At 38.0% G+C, this 20,448-nt stretch overlaps 1 protein-coding gene across 5 annotated transcripts in view; it reads left to right on the top strand.

The window, feature by feature from the left end:
• dscamb (Down syndrome cell adhesion molecule b) overlaps nucleotides 1-20,448 on the top strand; it is a 194,632-nt gene that overhangs the window by 123,455 nt on the left and 50,729 nt on the right. For 4 of the 5 annotated variants that reach the window (XM_055147714.1, XM_055147713.1, XM_055147715.1 and 1 more), the window contains exons 4-9: nucleotides 7,118-7,264; nucleotides 8,803-9,081; nucleotides 10,902-11,177; nucleotides 14,288-14,584; nucleotides 15,945-16,217; nucleotides 19,492-19,770. In XM_055147714.1, coding sequence (XP_055003689.1) covers nucleotides 7,118-7,264; nucleotides 8,803-9,081; nucleotides 10,902-11,177; nucleotides 14,288-14,584; nucleotides 15,945-16,217; nucleotides 19,492-19,770 — 1,551 coding nt within the window. Of the gene's footprint in view, nucleotides 1-7,117; nucleotides 7,265-8,802; nucleotides 9,082-10,901; nucleotides 11,178-14,287; nucleotides 14,585-15,944; nucleotides 16,218-19,491; nucleotides 19,771-20,448 lie in introns of those variants that run through there. The other variant, XM_055147717.1, reaches the window with a different exon arrangement.

The raw sequence follows: 20,448 nt of genomic DNA on the forward strand, positions 1-20,448 counted from the left end.
GTTTGTGTTTCATATGAACTTTGCACAAAAAGTGGTTTAACAAAGACTTTTAGTATCACAGTAATGATTTAGCCTTTATTTTTTATTGAACTGCATTTGAGTCGATGTGAAGTATATCTTATTGAATTGTATCAAATCGAAAGTGTACTGTATCGAGGTATGTATCGTATCTGCAACTTCTTTATGATACACAGCTCTAAACGTGGTGTTTTCTTCAGCAATATATCGCACTTCAAAATGTGTTGCCATGACAGTAAAATAAAGATATTATCTTTGCGTACCTTGTAGGGAAGTAACGATATCCAAGTCTCTCGATATTTTAACAATATGCCGCTCACGGTTCAATATTTAATCCGATATGTTGTGGAGGCTAACAAAAATGTGACCCTTGAACAGCCTTTGGTTCTGTTATAATCCAAAGAACTAAGATATGAAAGTGTTTAATAACAGTTGAATTCTTCTAGTCTGCACTGAAATGGAGTAAAGGATTATGGTCTATGTAATTCCCTCTGTTTTTTGCTGCACGAGAACTATTAATTCAATAAATTGTGGGTCCACGATATTATTGTGAGACATTTGACGATACAATATCATATTTCAGTTATCTAGTATCTTGTAAACAAACTGAGAAAGGATTGATTGGAACGACAGCTGCAGAAAGCCATTAGAATGCGGTGAGTCCGAGCTCCTGTCTGGCCCGGCCCTGTCACAGCCCCTGTCACAGCCTCAGCCTCGCTCTGACGACTGAAGGCTGAGCAGGAGCTAGAGGTGCTTGAGGAGAAAATTGCAGCAGCTCACAGCGCCGGAGTGAAATAGCATTTTGTCTCACTCAAGATGGATTCCACAGCCAGATTTCAGACCAGCAGAACACAATCAAAATGGAGAAGGCCGAGCAGAGCAGGGCTTTGGGGAGTGGCCACTGCTGGACTCACAGGAAAGATAATGTTTGTATTGTGAAAAGGTTTTATGTGCTTTTTTTTTTTTATCTAACATTATGTGGATCTGTAAAAATTTTTTTTTTTTAAATAACTACACCTTTATTAACCTTGATAAAACATGAACAAAGACTAAATTCATAATAGTGTTGTCATGATAAAAAAATTTCAAACTCAATTTCAATACTAAGGAATACTCAATAGAGATTCTGATACCACAATGATAGAAAAAAAAAAAACACTCTTTATCAATTTAGGTTCCATAGTGGTTCACAGTCACACATGTTTAACACACAAATCCTGCACATTTAGGCTACGTTTATATGATGGCGGTCTGAACAGAAGACACAAAAGTGGCGTCACGTTTTCACTTTTTATTCCGCGTTTAGACAAGCGTTTTTGGAAGGAAATCTGCGTGCATACCGTGACGCAAAAATGTGTAGAATTCGATTGGGTATGCATGCCAGGCGGCGAGGTGATGACGCTAGGTGGTGATGTATGTGACGTAAATGCAAACGCAACGTGAGCAGATCTGACCAGAGTTTTGCGTCTTGGGCAGTGTAGACGGAAACGCTAAGGCGTTATTCAACTTTTTCACTCTGGAGGGTGCTACATGGAGGGTGTTAGATTTTTGCATTTTTAAGCCCCTAAAATGCCGTCACAGTCTAAACGAAAGGCACTTCTGAAAAAATATTTAGTCGTTTTTACCTGCAAGTTCTCGTGTAAACAGACCCTTAGGCTACAGTTCTTCTCTCAAACAGAAAACACTCAATTCCACCTTGTGATGTCATGTTGTAATACAGGAAGTGCCCCACTGTTTTTAAACTTGGGGATCATTTCAGTCCTAGAATTTCCAACGTGTAGTGAACTAAAGGTAAAAGGTAACTGTTAACATGACATCACAAGATGGTACAGAGCATTTTGAGCTTTGGAGATGTAGACAGACTAATAGTAATGGGTTATTTAAACATGTGTGAATGAAACAAAACACAACTGCAAGTATGTTTTTGATGAACTAACAACATTATAACATGGCTTAAAGCTCACATGAGTCAATTCTGTGTAATATAGGTCCAGGGCAGTAGACGCAGTCATATTTAATTAATATTAGAGGGGTGCCCATGTGAGGTATCTTGCCCCAGGCCCCCAAATTTCTATTGACGGGCCTGTATAAAACCTTTAACTAACTACAATGTTGTAAATGCGGAGAGAAAATCATGAATAAGTGTTTTTCTGCACAATCATGTTGCCAAATGGCGAATTATCTTTGGCTGTTATCGCAATTATACAAAATGTACCATGAATAATAATTACTGTCAGCCATTCAATTAGCAATTTCACTACAATTTTGAGAAACCATTCAGCTGTGTAGATCACGTCTATGTACTTCTTCAGGCCTGAACTTAAACCACAGCCCCACTTTAAAGCCAGTGTGCCTGCAGCGTCTCTCACTGTGATCCATGCTGCTGGCTGGTCTATCCTGTGCACCAGTCAGACCCTCGGAGCCTGCAGAATGTGTTTGTGTTTTATCTAGGTCAGTGCTTACAACAGCTGTGCATTATTTTGCCTCCTCTCTCTCCGCTCCCTCCTCTTCCTTTTGCATACCTAATCACCAAATTGCATATGTAACATCCCCCATCTTTCTTTCTATAACTCTCTGGGGGAATATTAAATCATGTTGAGTTGTTGTACGGCTGAACAACTTCTAATAGCAATAGAGTAGAAGTAACAACAGTTTAATAGCAATTTTTCTGACGATCATTGCAGTTGTGACTAGATTTGCGAATTATGTTTTAGGGTTCTCTTCCAAATTCACATTTCCAGAAGAATTTACAAAAAAATACTGAAATATGAACTTACAAACTAATACCAGAATCACATTTTAGAACATGTTAATTAAAGAAGGTGCTTTGTGATTTTTACTGTCTTAAAACATGAAAAACAAAACTACCATAGTTCAATTTATATGGTTCACAGTGGTCCAAAGTTATTCCTCACTTACCTTATACATTCTGAGCATCCTAATTATTCACCACGATGAGTTTCTAAGAGCTTTTCACAACTTTCAGACACCAGAGACCAACACTTTGCATGCTAATCGCACACTTCCTGATAATTGGACAATTAAACGCTTTATAATAATAACAAAGAGTAAAAAAAATATAAAAAATGGTAATAATACTTCTACATAAGTGGCAATACAAAAAAATTGCAAGAGACTGTTGTCAATAAGGCACAATTACATAAATGTATATGTACAATAGAGCTGGGTATCATTAACAAGTTGCCGATACGATACATACCTTGATACATAAGCCATAATACGATACATATATTCATGCAGTGCACTTTTGATTCAGTAACAATAAAGGCTAAATCATGACTTTAATACTAAGAGTCTTTGTTAAACCACTTCTTGTGCCAAGTGAATATGAAACACAAACATTTTAATCATCAGAACAGTGAAAATGTCAAATTTGTTGGATAAATGAGTTTCCTTCCACTAAAGAAGCAACAAAACTGTAGCTCTGTAACAAAATAATTTTGTAAAATATACCAAAAAAATACTCTTGACGATATATCGTTACAGCAGCCCATGATATTGATACTGTATCATCACATTAGATAATATGATATATCGATATTTCAATACTTTTGCACACTCCTAATGTACAAGTAAGTAAAAAGCAGAAATATGGGAATATAAATGCAGTATATCCCAGTTACATACAAGACGTTGTAAGGAAATCGATGCAAAGATTATATGAGGATTGACACAAACACAGGCTTATCCGTTACATAAAGGTGAGTTGTTTTGTTGTTTGTAGAAATTATAATACTTCAAAAATTGCATCTCACTGCATAAATTTAAATCTTACATCCATTACTTGTGGTTTTTAATGTAAGATTCCAGACTGTGCCTTTAACGGTGGAGTTTACCTGGAAACAGTGGCCGTCGATGTGGTTGACATAAGTGCCGCATGCAGCCCCACACTGCAGCAGGAGGAGGGAGCTCACATTATGGTGTTTAGAAAGCGTGATGTGAGGGAACGTGACCTCTATAGCACTGCTGTCAAGTCAAAGAGAAAAGGGGGGGACATGCACACCTGCTCACATATACATTTTTAATCTGTTTTGACCCACAGATCAGCAAAACGGATGAAGTCAAACAACAAAAGTAACAAGGTGGTTCTCTTGTAAATGGATTAGATAAAAGTAGGTGTTTTTTTTTTAGGAGTTTAATATTAACTGTTGATAATTTTACATTTTGTTTATTGTAAAATTGTACTAGAATGGCTTAGTAATTAATTTGACTAACTGTTCAAAGCTGCAGAACATTTTGGAACCACCTCTTGATAGTGAAATGTGACTGTAACAAGCAGGGGATTTCATATATGTGTTTATATGGTTGAAAATTTACTCAGGTATGATTCTGAGTTGGCACCGAAGTGGACAAGAATATTTTTGAGCCTCAATTGCCTCAATACAGGATTCTAAACATTGCATGAATCAATCAAAATACAACTCAGAGTAAACTAACGATGAGGGATCACTGTTTTAACATGATTAAAAGCTCCTATAATTTTACATAATGTGTCCCCTTTAAGGTACATTTTGCAGTTCCTGTATATTTGTTCACTGCATTTGCCCTACCCTTCAGAGCAGCTGGGGCAGAAGCGTCTCTGACCACAGGGCAGCATATGGGGTCAGCTCGGTTCATGGTCACAAGTACCTAGCTGGAGGAAAAGCAGCCACATTAGTGCGGGGCAAGAGTGCTAACCACTTTGCCAATCAGGGGAGGGGCCTAATCTGCTTGCTGCTAGAATCAGTTTTCAGATTAATTTAGGTCTTGATTTGAAGACATAATGTTGAAGTCTTGTGTTAGAATCCAAATGAAGTCCAAATGAAGTCTTCACATCATAGATTGTATACATAAATGCTGTGTTCTAGCCTCTGTGTTCCAAATATGACGTTTTTATGTGAGCACTTCTGGTTCTTTCTGACTCTGGCCCCCATTAACTTTGATTTGAACATTGTCGCTCCTCTCTCGGTAACTGTAATGTAATCATTTTGGTCTTAAAATTTTCATGTTAACCAGCTCTACCTGCTCCTGGTGTTTTTATTTAGCAATTTTATCCATTAAAAAAAATCCTATTCTTAATATTGAGCCTGGCTTTTGTAACAATTAGCATCAGGGGTGTAAAAAATATCAAAATATCGATATATATCGCATCGCTTAACGTGATGATACAGAATCAATATCGTGAGCTGCTGTATCGATATATCACCAAGAGTATTTTTTGGTATATTTGACTCAATTATTTTGTTACAGAGCTACAGTTTTGTTGCTTGTTCATGTGACACATTTGACATTTTCACTGTTTTCATGATTAAAATATGTGTGTTTCATTTTAACTTTGCACAAGAAGTGGTTTAACAAAGACTTTTAGTATCACAGCAATGATTTATTTAGCATTTATTTTTATTGAACCGTATCGAATCGATTTGAAATAAATATCGAATTAAAAGTGCACTGTATCCAGATATGTATCGTATCGTGGCCTATGTATCGTATCGGCAACTTCTTAATGATACCCAGCCCTAGTTAGCATCACAAGCTTCATTTGACTGGAGCCAAACGCTATGGGTGATGTCACACTCGCTTAGTCCACTCATTTATACAGTCTATAGTTCAGACCAGTTTGATGGACTTACATTACTTCCCTAGTTACAGTTTTTATCCTACCATTTTGCTCCCTGTTGGTGTTGTTATCCAAGTGTCCAATTTCTCTTGTGGACCTATAAAGTTTGTCTAAGTTATCAAGGATGCCACTGGTCTGAGGCTCAACTCCCAGTCCTGAACATTTGCAGAATGTTTCTCTCCTCTCTCCCCTTGTTTCATGTGCAACCAAAGATAAAAACTATCTTACCTATCTCCCTTCTTCTTCCTTGAGACTCCATCCCTTCTACATTTGCCCCTCTATATTACCTGAGTGAAGACAGTGCCCTGTAAATAGCGTGTAGGATGAGTTTTGACATGCATTCGCTCCTGTGGGACTGAGGCTCTCTGTACACGTGGTGGAGGGGAGCCGTGATGTTGACAGCTCCACTCAGCCCGGTTTGATCTGCAAAATTAACATAATATTACTGTACGCTTTGAGCTTCAGTGACAGGAGGAAAGTGTCTTTGTGAATCAGGACTGGTGTGGTAGAAGCAACAGTGCAGTGAGCAACAGGGAAAGACCTTAATCCAGTAGTTCACAACCTTTTAGAGTTGGTATTCCCAATGTATTTTTTTAAAATAGTTTTAAGTCTTATATTAATGTGAATATCTTGTGTTATTTTCTTATATATGTTATAATGTTGTTTCAGAATCATCAAAAATATACCTGTAGTTGTGTTTAGTTTCATTCACACTTTTAAAACTGCATATTTAGGTTCTTCTCTAAAATGAAAAGCACTCTGTTCCACCTTGTGATGTTATGTGATAATGCAGGAAGTATTATACAGGAAGGAACTACATTCACCTTCACTAGAATCATTTGGATGGTTACAATCCTACTCAACAAAACATGAAACTACTGCTACATGACATCACAAGGTGGAACAGAGCATTTTCCAGGTGTGCTTTTGAGGACGTAACAACATTATAACATTATTTAAAGCTCTCAAGAGTAAATTTTGCATAATATAGGACCTTTATAGGTGCACTGTGTGACTTCATAATGTACAGTCTGATGCCTGCTGGTCTCCATGGAGATGTTACTGCCTTGCTTGGAAAGTTCCTCTTTATGGCTCCTGAGACAAGCAGATGACATGGCCTTTCCAATTTACAAGTCAGGTCTGTGGGAAGGTGACCCTGCTCTGTATAAGAATGTTTTTCAAGGTATTTTTGAGCGATAAAAACATCTGTAGTTAAATAAAGATTTATATTGGTTTAATGACATATTGTAGAACATTCCAGGCAAAGCAACGTCATCTCCATAGAGAAAAGTTGCATAGTGCACCTTTTAGTACATATTTTCAATTAAAAATATTTAAAAGATTCCAAGATAATTCCAAGGTTAGATGGGATTCATTGTTAGAGCATTCACCCAAAAACCTAACACTGATCCCAGCTCGGACAAATGCTTATACTATTTTTAAGCAGCACACTTGAATTTTCTGGTTTGTGTTTTCCAGGTCAAAGATATCTGATCACATCCACTGGAGCCTTGTACATTGTGGACGTCCTGCCTGAGGATGGGCTGAACAACTATCGCTGCACCACGAGGCACCGTTACACTGGAGAGACACGCCAGAGCAACAGCGCCAGGCTCATAGTGTCAGGTCAGAACTCCTCCTGCTGAACTCATACTTAACAACAAGGGTCATATAAAAAAGGATTATTTATTGGTGAGTTAGTGCCACGTTGAAACAGAAGGAAGACCCAAAATGCAGGACTGCTGCTAAATTCTTTAATAACAATCAAAGACTGACCAAAAAGTTGAAACTGCCATGACAAGAAAAGACACTGACAATGACAATGGACCAACAAAGGACAGAGAAGAACACGGGTAAATATGCTCACAGACACAGGTGTAACACTCAAAGCTACAACCAGACAGGACAAATGTCAAAATGAAACACCAAGGGCACATTACACAATAGGAATAAGATCCACCAAAATAAGCAAAAATAATGACCAGGTTTCCCACGGTCATGGAAATACTGGAAATGTCATGGAATTTTGTAAACTCAATTAAAGTTTTGGAAAAGTCATGGAATTTTAGTGTCTCTTTCATGCAACTACAGCGTTATGTTAAGTTATCATTAGGCTATTATGATTATTTCAGAAAGAAAGAGTTAACATTTCACATTTAGCCCAAAAAGTATGTTCATTTCTACACATGTAAAGTCATAGAAAATTTATTTTAAGCCATGAAATTTTGTCTTGAAATTTTGTCAGTGCAAAAGAATAAAACAAGCAGTACTAGAATGGAAGGAAAAATATGAAATAAAATAAATACAAAATTATGAGGCCAAAATTTTAAAACTGAACTGTGAAATGTATATATTAGGAATTATTTTAAAACCTCTTGTTTCGTTCTCGTGGACCCAGTCTTGTATCTCGTCTTGTCTTGTGGAAATTGTGCCTTGTGCTCGTGTGCATGTGTACGTTTGAGATACCACTATATTTAGGTTAGATGTTACTTTTGTAGATTTGACTAGTATGGATTTATATTGACTTATTAGAGCTGATTATTGAACTTTTTATACAATATATTCCTAGCTAAATTATATGAAAAAGCTCTCATTCAAGTGCAATTTCTCATTCTATTTATACATACCTTGAGACAAAGATAACCCACTTTGTCAATGCCTGATCTTATCTGATCTTAGGAGATTAGTACTTGGATCGGAAGCCGATGGGAATACCAGGTGGCTCTACTGCATACTGTCACTGTGTCCTTAGGCAAGACACTTCACCCACTTTGCCTAGTATAAAAGCCGAGGGCAGTTGCGGCTACAATAGTACTTTACCACCAGCGGGTATGGAGTGATAAATAATGCAGTACAAAGCGCTTTGGCTGTCTTGAAAGGCACTACATGAATCCAGTGCATTATAAACCATCATACACTAATGAGTTACTAAATGATCATCATCACTCTAAACTCCATTAAAATACTTGGATTTGGATACTTGGATGGAGTACAACTACTGTCACTCCTACTACGACTACTACTACTATTACTCCTGCTTCTTTCCCATATTTCCAAATATTTCATAGACAGAAGTGAATCCTGACCTCCAGAATCAATATTAGATTATACTGTCACGCAGCTGGCACGCCTCTGCTCTCATTAACACTAACTGTCCTCTCCAGACCCCACCAATGCTGAGCCAAGCATCCTGGACGGCTTTGACCACAGGGAGGTGATGATAAATCACAGAGTGGAGCTGCCCTGTAAGGCCTCGGGTTTCCCCACGCCCAAGTACCGCTGGCTCAAAGACAACAGCCCCCTGGAGCCGGACATGCGCTTTAGGCAAACCGTCTCTGGCCTCCTCATCGAGAACACGCAGCCCAGTGACGCAGGGACCTATGTGTGCGAGGTGTGGAACAGCTACGGCAACGCAGAGGTGGTGGGACGGCTCTATGTCAAACGTGAGTATGGCAAAAGCAAATGTAAACAGTGATATTTAAAGTTGCTTTGTGTAACTTTTCTGGTGGAGGGTCCATCAAATGAGATTATTGCTTTGTCTGAAATGTTCCACAGGATGGTATTAAACCTTTCTATCTTCATGGAGACCAAACCAGACCAAGTTAGAGGTCAGAACTGTGGAGAGATAATCCCACTCACAGCCAGAATGTCTGTTTATGAAGGCATTTTTGAGCAATAAAACCACCAGTAATTTAATAAATGTAAAGTAGATCTGTTTAATGTCATACTGTGAAACATTCTAAGCAGAGCAATGACATCTCCATAGAAACAAGCAGGTGACGGACCCCCATCCAAATAGTTACATAGTGCACTTTTAAAGGTCCGCTATTTTCTGATCTGTTATAATGTTGTTTCCTCATCAAAAACATACTTAAACATGTTTCTTTCACACATGTTTAACACACAAACTCTGCATATTTAGTCCCTCTCTCAAACAGAAAACGCTCTGTTCCACTTTGTGAAGGCATGTATTAATAGAGGAAGTGCTCCACTGTGTTTTTACACTCCATACACCTTCACTGGAATCATTCCAAGCCCTGGAATTGCCACTCTTTACTAAGCAAACGTAAAAAGGTAGCTATTAACTTGAGTACATGACACATGACAAGGTGAAACAGAGGATTTTGAGCTTTGAAGATGTATACACACTAGTAAGGATTACTCAAACATATGTGAATGAAACAAAACACAACTCCAGGAATGTTTTTGAGGAGTTAACAACATTGTAACATGCCTTAAAGCACACAAGATTTAATTTCACATGGTAATATAGGACCTTTACGGTTTAAATATTCACTATGCTTCTTGTCTCTGTGTTACTACTTTGCCTATGCTCTACAGCATATAGACATATAGCATTAAATCTCTCTCATTATATCTCTCTCCATGCAGAAAGTAGGTCACAGCATTGTGTTTTGATCACCCATAACCTAGTAGAATTTAAGTATGGATCAAATGAAGATTCCCTATGCAGTGGGGACTGCTTGATTATGGAAAAAAAAAATCATTATCATGTTTATTTTAGTCAATATAGAAATCACGATTATTCAATTACTTGATTACTTTTTATTTACACAATGCATTTATTCATCATTTCTCTCTCAAAAAACACTTTGTTATTGATAATAGATGCAAAACTTTCAATTTGAAAATAAATATAGACTCCAAATATGTACCTTAGAGCAGTTTTGCTATGTATAAAACAAAAAAATGAATAAAATGTATGTTGAACATGAAATAAGGCAAAGAAAAACATAAATGTCTCCAAAATAAACTATATATCCAGCTGTTCTACAATCTGTATATTAAAAAAAACAAAACAAATATACATATTTCTATTAAAAATATCCCAAAATAAACTTTAGCTTTAATTGTTTCAACTCGATTATCTGAGTTTGGTGATCGTTTTACACACAAATTGAAATTGCGATCAAAATTCAATAAATTGCACAGCCTTACTATGTGGACAACCTTACTAAATATTGTACAGATTATTGAAATAGTGAGAATTTTTTACTTTTTAGTGTCAAAATCTAAATCACAATGTAGCAATGTAAACACTTAACTAACTCAAAGTCATCTAGAAAAACAAACAAACATCCAGCTTCCTCTCCTATACATAATCATCTCAGGAAAGTGGATTTTGTGTCACCTCCTAGACTCTTGGCATACTGTCAGTGAGTGCATAAACAATAACGTGAGTGTGTTTTATCTGTAGAACGTCAGCCAGTGTGTTCACTTGTGTCTCCTTGTGTCCTTGCAGAGCCCCTGAAGGTGGTGGTGAGCCCCCGGAAGGTGAAGGGCAGCGTGGGGGGTAAGGTGTCTCTGTCCTGCAGTGTGAGCGGCTCAGAGGAGTACGAGCTCTCCTGGTACCGCAATGGAGAGATCATCTACCCCAGCAACAACGTGCGCTTCACCGGCCTCAACCGCGAGAACCTCATCATGGAGGGCATGTCCAAGAGCGACGGAGGGGCCTACCAGTGCTTCGCCAGGAAAGCCAAGATGTCCGCCCAGGATTTTGTGCAAGTCATCCTCGAGGGTATGTGTACTGCTTGGTTTTGGATGATAGAAGGCACAGGATTAGTTAGTAACAAATATTTTGCCATTCCTGAATGACATCTCTCTGTATTTCTTTATATAGAGGGATATCAGTCTCTGTCATTCCTTGAACCAAAATTAAACACAATATCTTTTCCCTTACTTTTTTCCTTGTAAGCAGCCGTATACTTACAAATAACCAATGCCTGTCCCTGTTTGGCTAATCCACCTGTCAATCACATTCTTCAAAATTGATCAAACTCACATCTTTGTGTGTATATTCTGGATCCCAAAAAAAAGAAATATCCAAAACTCTACAAATATTGAACTAGATTATTGATATTAGAGTAAGTGTTTATGCACAATATCTAACAAACCACACAAAATATATCTTCATTTCAGTCTTTACTCAACTTGCCTCTTAGGGTTTAACAAAATTATCATTAATCAAGATTTAACAGAAAGAAAATCAGACAGTGAAAAAGACATTAGTCAATAACAAACAGGCAGATTAACCAACATTCAGAAAGTAAGCAAATGGATAACTGTCCAAAAACATCCCTTTTCTTTAGAACCTCCTTCTCAGCAAGGAAAAACTCCAAAAAAAAACCCAGTGGGAAAAAGAGAAACTTGGAGGACAATAGTGAAGGAAGATCTACTCGAATGGATGGTCAGGCTGCAGATGTGTTCAGGACTGTTGTGCATCCAATAGTATTTCTATAACATAATTTCATATAATTCACTATTATTTGGAGAGAGGACATCTGTTTACAGTTAAAAGATGTCATCGTTTTAATAATTGGAAGAACTGGATTTCATAAAATGTATGTATATGTATTCGTTTTTCAGTGTTACTGTTTCTAAAATCCAAATATACTTTATTTCTATAGCACATTTTATCATCAAAACAGTTTCCAAAGTGTTGCGAGCATAAAGATAGCATTAAAAACAACAAAAGATATACAAAAAAAAAAAAAAAAACAAGAGAGAAGATAAATGCTCAATTTAACCTTGCCAGTCCTAAAGCACTAAAACCAGTAAAGTCAAATAAAAGCAAACCAATAAAATCATCAATAAATAAATATAGAAATTTAAATAAAAAGAAATAAAAAACACAGAGGACCACACAACTTACATGGTGTTAAAGGCCAAGGGGTAAAACTTGGTCTATTTGCAAATGTAATTGTTTTATTACACAAGCTGTCTATAGTTTCTCATACAGATTTTGATTATTATGTGATATTTTGAAAATAGAAGTACTTTGTCATTTCCAGTACTTACAGAAATAGACATATGTAGCACTACAGTCCTGGAGAATGTACTGATGCCATCTGAAAGCCCATTACTCTGTGTGAATGGCTTCTGTTCTGACTATTAAAGGTATATAACTAGTATGACTGTAGACTTCATCATATACATATACATACACACTCAGTCCTGATCCTATAGCTTACGTTGGGCAGCGTTACTCTGGCAACAGTCTCCTGTGGCCCCAGGCTGGAAAAAGCACATATTGATCATCTATAATCATGTGGAGCGGAGCGAGATTATTAGAGCTGCTGCAGAAGGACAAGACTGTCTGTGTTGGTCTGGGAGGAATCACTGTTCATTATGTCACATACAATACTGTCATACACATAACTTATATTTACATCACTCATTATGATATGCCAGGACACAAAATATCTTCTCATATGGTGGTCTATGTATTTATTTATTAGTTTATTTGAATTAGGACAATGCACAGTAATTTCTGTAAATGCACTGTAGAGCTAGTTTCAAACTGTAGTCCCCAGGCAAGGTATAAAATTCCAGCACAAAAGAGAACATTTACATTATATACAAAAGGTTAGTAAAAGATATAAAAGTTAAGAAGCCACATAAAAGCAGTCTGATAGTAGAATCAGGTGATAGGCTAGTAAAACATCTCATCTCAGATTTCTTCTACAACAATTTAAAAGACCAATAGTTACATATCAATCATTGCAAACCTCAAGTGTGAAAGCAACCATACGACATCTGACATCGAATGTGTCTTTCAATCAGTCCCAGGGCAACCGTGGCAGCAGTCGAAACTTACCACCAGTGAGCGTGGAGAGTGATTGTGTAATGCAGTGCAATAATGTAAAAAAAAGGTCTCTAAAGAACTCTGTGTCAAACCAATGCATTACTATCTTAACCATAAAAAAATATTTCCAAACTTTAGGACTGTAGTCGCTTACTTTGATAGTGTCTTAGTCAACCAAATGTACTAGTCAGCTAATTATTTTATTTCTATTATAAATATTCATATGGGACTTATGTGGATATTATGCGAGATTTACATGAGTGAGTTACCTTAAGATATGGTAATTAAAAAGGCAGATTAAAGTGCAGCAGAGGTGGGGACTTGCAAGTCATAACTTGTCAGTCAGACTTGAGTCACTGTTTTTAGGACTTGAGACTTGACTTGGTAAAAGGGAGACTTGGGACTCGACTTGGACTTGAAGGACAATGACATTTAAAAAGGTCAAATTTGCATTTGTACAACTCTTATATACTCTAAAAGTACTCATATATAAATATACTATGACTTTTAAAGTTTAGTTTAAAATTCAAATAAATTGAAAAAATCTACACTGTATTTGGTTCTTTGTTTTAAAGACTTTAAATGACTTGAAGCTCAAAGCAGATGACTTGGACTTGATTTGGACTTATGGGCTAGTGACTCGAGACTCGACTTGGACTTACCTGTCTTTGACTTGGGACATGGCTCGGACTTAAGGACATGAGACTTACTTGAGACTTGCAAAACAACTACTTAGTCCCACCTCTGAAGTGCAGTATGGCTTTATTGTTTCTTAGTACTTTTTTGCATAAATAGTTGTTTTTACAGGAACTCCCCTTTAGTTTTGTGAGAGCAGTTTGGGTCAGATGTGTAGAGATATGTAATATTTTAGAGCTTTTGCCACTGCCCCTTTTTAGTCCAAGAATTTGTTTGTCGACTACAGCCCTAGAAATGTAACCTGCTGTAATGTCATACCCCAGGAAGAATAGTCTTTGCCTCTGTAAAGACAATAAATAAATAAAATAAATAAAAACCTAGACCTCTCCACCTTCTCTCCCCCACAGACGGCACCCCTAAGATCCTGGCGTCGTTCAGCGAGAAGGTGGTGAACCCCAACGAGCCGGTGTTCCTCATGTGTAAGGTGAAGGGCACGCCCCCGCCCCGATGCAGCTGGAGCCTGGACGATGACCCGGTGATCAAGGACAGCCACCACCACCTGGGCCACTACGAGACCCACGAGGGCCACGTGCTCAGCCAGCTCAACGTGTCCCACACCCAGGTGACGGACGGGGGCGTGTACCGCTGCACCTGCGCCAACTCCGCCGGGGCCGCCTTCCACCAGGCTCGAATAAACGTAAGAGGTGCTTGTCAAATCAGCTCCTCCAAGAACAACATTACACATACAAGTCTGTCTGTATGAGTGGGACACGAGTGCATGTGCTGTGGATACTTGGCAGGAAATTAGCTATGTTTATTTTTAGGCCTGGTTATTCCCTGTTTTAGACTGATGTGTTTCTAGTCTTGAGGAAGTAGTACTTAAGGGAGCTGCAACTCATAGGATTCAAATATTTCTAGATTTTAAAAAAAGCAGAAGGGTTTGCTACTGTAATTGCGATTTTTTTTTGGACAAGCATTCTGATTAGATTGGCAATGTATAAAGTTTACATTTGACTGACAAAAAAACTGAAAAATAATCACGTTTGTACAGATCTAAACTACAGAATCTGCTGTTTTTACGCAGAATAAGACAGGATTTTGTAAAGGAAATTATGGTAATTAATTGTCATTTTTGCTATTTTCTAATGGCATTCGTTCAAATTGCGATTTAGATTTGACCGTGTTTAATCTTGAAGTTCAAATTTGTCTGTTAAACTAAAACTCCCATAGTAAACCAATATTTTATTCAAAGTAAATTTGGCTACATACTTAATCTTCTCCCAGGCGTTCCTGATAGAGATCCTGGTGACTGCATATTAAGTAGTACTTCTTAACCACACACTCACCAGTTAGTTCCGAAAATGGGTTGCAGGGATTTTAGTTTCCATAGTTTGGTCAGAAAAATCTTTACTTTAAGTATAGAAACACAATTTTTTACTCTTAATTTTTGGTGTAACTTAGGATCATAGTCAACATTAGACATTTTAAATAAGGTAGTTAGGTCTTTAAAATGTATTAAATAGCCAAATGTCAAATTGTACTTTTAAAAGGTTTATCAAAAACTTAAGCTTGCCAAAATAATGCCTTACTTACATGTAATCTCTGCTGCCTATGGTGTTATTCCAAATGAGTTGTACAGAAAATGATAGTCTCTTTGCATGTCTGTGTTATGTTTATATGTGTGAGCTGTTTGAATGTCTGTGTTTACTTTAGCTTTTCCAGATCAGATGTAGCTACGTACTTTTATTCCTTCCAACAGAATAGCTTCATATAACATGGGCGAAGCTATATTAGAAGCGCCTCACCGTACGCCTTTATTGGCTTTAAATATTGTGTTTTCTCGAGGATGGTTAGCTCATATTTAATCTACTTTGCATTTCACGCCTTCTCCTCTCAGCGCTGAGCAAACCACAAAAGGATTAAGCCCGCAAATCTCCCTTGTACAGTCTTTTAGTTACAGGTGCTTTCTGTAAGTTTGTCTACACACAATTCTTGTTTTGTGACTTGAACACACCCGTTTGCCTATGTACCAAGGTAATTTCTCCAATGCGTGTCTCCCTCTAGGCCGCGCAAGTATCCGACCATTGAAAAACATTACAGCCATTGCAGGGAAAGACGCCTTCATCCACTGTCGCGTGATCGGCTACCCGTACTACTCCATAAAGTGGTACAAGAACTCAGCTCTCCTCCCCTTTAACCATCGGCAGAGAGCGTTTGAGAACAACGGGACCCTAAAGCTGACCAACGTACAGCAAGTTGATGCTGGGGAGTACAACTGTAAGGTGATGGTGCAGCCGAACAGGATGGACTCCCAGAGCGTGCATTTGAGAGTCAGAGGTAGGTCTACTTAAAGTTACCAAGTTATCACCAGATTTCAAAGTAACACTATTTAAAGGTGCGTTGTGTAACTTTTCTGGTGGAGGGTTTGTCAAATGTTTTTGTCTGAAATGTTTCACAGTGTGGTATTAAACCAGGGGACATTAAACTAAGGCCCGCAAGCTGACTTCAACTTTCCACGCCCTTTCATCGGCCCCCCCAGCCTCTCTGCCCACCACCACTTGAACTGGCCCTATGAGGCAATCCTCAAAAATTCATGGCCTATTTTCTTTATTACTTTTTGGCAAATAATAACACATCTGCATCTTGTATTTTGTTGATTTTTTTCCAATAAAAAGTATATATTTATATGAATTATTTATATTTAAATAATTATATGACATAATTGACTGAATTTTCATCATCTGAGAAGCTCAAGATCAAACAGTGACAGTCAACACATGCGCAGAGTTCTGTAGTGCAGTTGAGGACAGCAAAATGGCGAGTGTTAAAGTATGAAAACTTGTCAGAGAGTGCTGAGTTTTCAAAGAACAGTGGATGACTGATTATTTTTTGTTCAGTGTAAGGACCGTGCAGTTTGTCTGGTATGTAAAGAAAGTGTGGCAGTTTTCAAAGAATATGCGTTGTCAGGATCATATAATTCTGTTACAGGGCCTAGCCGACCCGAGCCCCCCATCACAGTCAGGAGCGGTAATGTGGCCCCAAAAGAAAAAAAAATTGGTGGCCCTTGTATTAAACTTTCTATCTTCATGAAAACAAATCAGTCCGAATGCCTTTTTTCTAGGTATTTTTGAGTGATAAAACCATTTATTAAAACGTAATTTAATAAATGTAAGGTAAAGCTGTTTAATGTCACATTGTGGAACATACAGAGCAATGACATATCCATAGAAACAAGCAGGTGACGGACCCCCAACCAAAAAGTTACATATTGCACCTTTAATCTGTAATAAGTACTATTTTTATTGTTGTTTTTTATGTTAATAAAACTCCTAGACTTGTATTTATTCTAGTCCAGGAAAAAGGCTTTTACTCCATTATAGTAAAAGCAACTAAGGAGACTAAATAATAGAGATTGACCAATATGGGTTTTTTCATGGCCAGTGCTGATACCGATTGTTTAAATCCAGAGAAACCGATGGCCGATAAGATCTGTCGATATTTTTGTTGGCTGATATGTGGTGCATTTTTTGATATTTTTTAATCAAATATGCATTTTTTATTCATTACAAACCACATTTACCACAAATTGGATTAAAAAAAAAACATCACCTCTTCGTGCTAAAGTGTTCAAATAAAGCTTTATACAGTTTTCTTACACTATGTTCCACCTCGTGATGTCATGTGGTAATACAGGAAATGCTCCACTGCGTTTTTACACCTTCACTAGAATAATTTGAATTATTTCAGCCCTGAAACTGCCCATCTCTACTGAACAAAAGGTAAAAGGTAGTTTGAAAACTGCATGACTACATGAGCATTCTGAGCTTTGAAGATGTAAACAGACTTAATAATGAAGGGTTAGTCAAGGGTTACTGAATGAACCAAAACAAATCTCTGGATATGTTTTTGAGAAGGTAACAACATTGTAATATAGCAAAAATAAATTTTGTATAATATAGGACCTTTAAAATCCTCAAATATATTGACATAGGACTATGATTTCTGCCCCCATCTTGGAGTATTTTATCATCAGAAAAAAGCCAATGAAAACATATTACACTTCACACTCTGCCTCAGCAAATCCCAGCATATAATGACGTCTTCTGGACATCTTCAACTACTGACTAATCTCCACTGAGACCTTCCAACATGAGCGAAGGACCACCACCAGGCCTCCCCTTTCCTCTTCCCCCTCTGCACGACCCTATGGAGACACAGACAAGCAGCAATGATAGCGCGCGCTCCTCTTCCCAGTGGTGCCGTAGCCAGCCAGTGCATTTGTTAATTTACTGGACTCGTGCTTAAAATGCGGAAGTGTCTTTGGGGATCCCCGTAGTCCATTATCTCCACTTTGTTGTGAATTAAATAAGCTGCTAAAGTGCTGCTTATTTCACTGTTAGTTGAACTGGCTGGACTCTCAGGCGCAGATGACTGGTGCGATCGAGACTTCTCATAGAATAAAGTGGGTGGCTCTTTCAATAGGGCTCACTGCAATGGTTATGTGAATGAATGAGATACAATTAGTGGGATATAATTGATAGAAGTGTTGTGAGAATGGGGCAAAATGATGGTTAAATTATTATTATTGTTGGGTATTTATCTGGCCATTTTTAACAAGATAAAAATCATTTGTATTTCGAAATGCATCTAATTTTTTAGATCCCTCTGGCGGTTCTGAATTCTTTATAGAAATATGTAATAATTGTTAAAAGTATTTGAGCTTGAACTTTGTCTTGCCCCAGTACAGATATATTGTTTAAGCAGCTTGAGATCAAAATATGTTAGCTGTGTTAACTGTCTAATAAGTATAAAGTGTTTTATTGTTTGGTCATCAGGAAGTACAAGTTAGCATGCTAGTTGTTGTTTGCTTAACCGTCTGCTGTAAACCTCCAGTCTGATTCATCAGCCAGTTTCACTTTGTGGAAACCGTCTGACCTCGCAGCATTAGGATTTGTTCACTGGACGGTAGGCGGGTACTTTTTTTATTTAACCAGTCGCTGCTATTTGGTCGTGACGTATGTATCGCACCAAATCCCATAGAAAGAAGGGCAATAATGTCTTTCACCAAACATTCTCTTTGTTCCGGCTTTAAATCCTTGATCTCAAAAATCGTTGCCAACACAGAATGTATATCTTCATCTACATCCATCTCGACTACTTTGTTTACTGTTGTGCTGTACCACAGAAGGGACCCAGACAGGCGCTTGAGTTTGACGTCATGGCTTCACAGCTCTTTGTTGATTGGCTGGTGCGTGGTCTACATCTTCCAGGGTTCTTGCAAACCGTCGAGTATATTCTGATTCCTGACCGAGTCGCTGGAGAGAAACAAAATGAAATTGAGGGCAGGCACAAGGTGACACCAGCCTGGCTAATGACCTCTGCCCCCATCCCAGAGTATTTTATCCTCAGAAAGCAGCAACATCTCATTTAGTCTTCACTGATAGTTCTTTGCCACAGACCTGCTGGCATGTACAGTTATCACATCCCCTTTTCTTCTGACCTCTTTAAAGCATTAGACAAGGATTAGTGTAAAAACTCCTGCCACACGACGAGGGGAATGACCTTGTTCTTAGACTCCTCACATCTTCTCTGTCTCCTCCTGTACTCACAGTGCCTCCGTACATCCAGCCCTTTGAGTTCCAGCGCTTCACCATCGGCCAGCGTGTCTTCATTCCCTGTGTGGTCATGTCAGGAGATCGGCCATTAGATATTACATGGCAGAAAGATGGCCGTCCCATACCTATCAGTTTGGGCGTAACCGTGGACAACATCGATTTCACCAGCTCGCTCCGAATCAACAACCTGACCCCAGACCACAACGGGAACTACACCTGCATCGCACGTAACGAAGCCGCTGTTGTGGAGCACCAGAGCCAGCTCATTGTCAGAGGTGAGAGAGTAAAAGAACCTAATAACAAATATGTTACTATAACTGAGAAGGTTTTTGGGGTGATTGCACTTTTTTGAGTAGATTTTTAAGCCTGCACCTGTACATATAATTGAGAATAATTCTAGCCTTGTAATTGTAATTAGTTACATTTCAAGTCATAAAACTTACTGAGCTAAATTGTCTCCATTTACAGGTGTCTCTACTCTTTGCTAAATGTACAAACCATAGACTGTTTAAAGAAGTGGACTAAACAGTTTTATCCCTTTTTGACTGGTCAAGTTTTGTATAGAACAGGGTGACCAGACATCCCAGTTTACCTTGAGCCTTGTGTCCCCTGTCCCAGCAGATTTATCCAAAACCATTGATTTATCCCAGTTTTATAGAAGAAATGTCCCAGGTGTCCCTATTTTTGACCAATCTGATCCCTGAGTCATACATTGTAATTTGTTTAGGTAAAATACAAAAAAATTTGCTTAAAAACAACCAAAACACAAGAAATTGTGACTCACATGTTCGTCATGAGTGGTCTCTGCTTAACAATTTGCCTTAATTACGCACTCGTTTCACAATTTTATTATTACCAACCACCAAAAAACAGGGATGCCCCAGTTTTTTATTTAGAAATTTTGAGACAGGAACTTCTATTATAGAAGCGTCATCCAAATGCTTCTAAAACTG

This window comes from Boleophthalmus pectinirostris, unplaced genomic scaffold (genome assembly GCF_026225935.1).
Source record: "Boleophthalmus pectinirostris isolate CB_2022bp ecotype Guang Dong unplaced genomic scaffold, ASM2622593v1 HiC_scaffold_9, whole genome shotgun sequence".
In the NCBI taxonomy this organism is placed as follows: domain Eukaryota; kingdom Metazoa; phylum Chordata; class Actinopteri; order Gobiiformes; family Gobiidae; genus Boleophthalmus; species Boleophthalmus pectinirostris.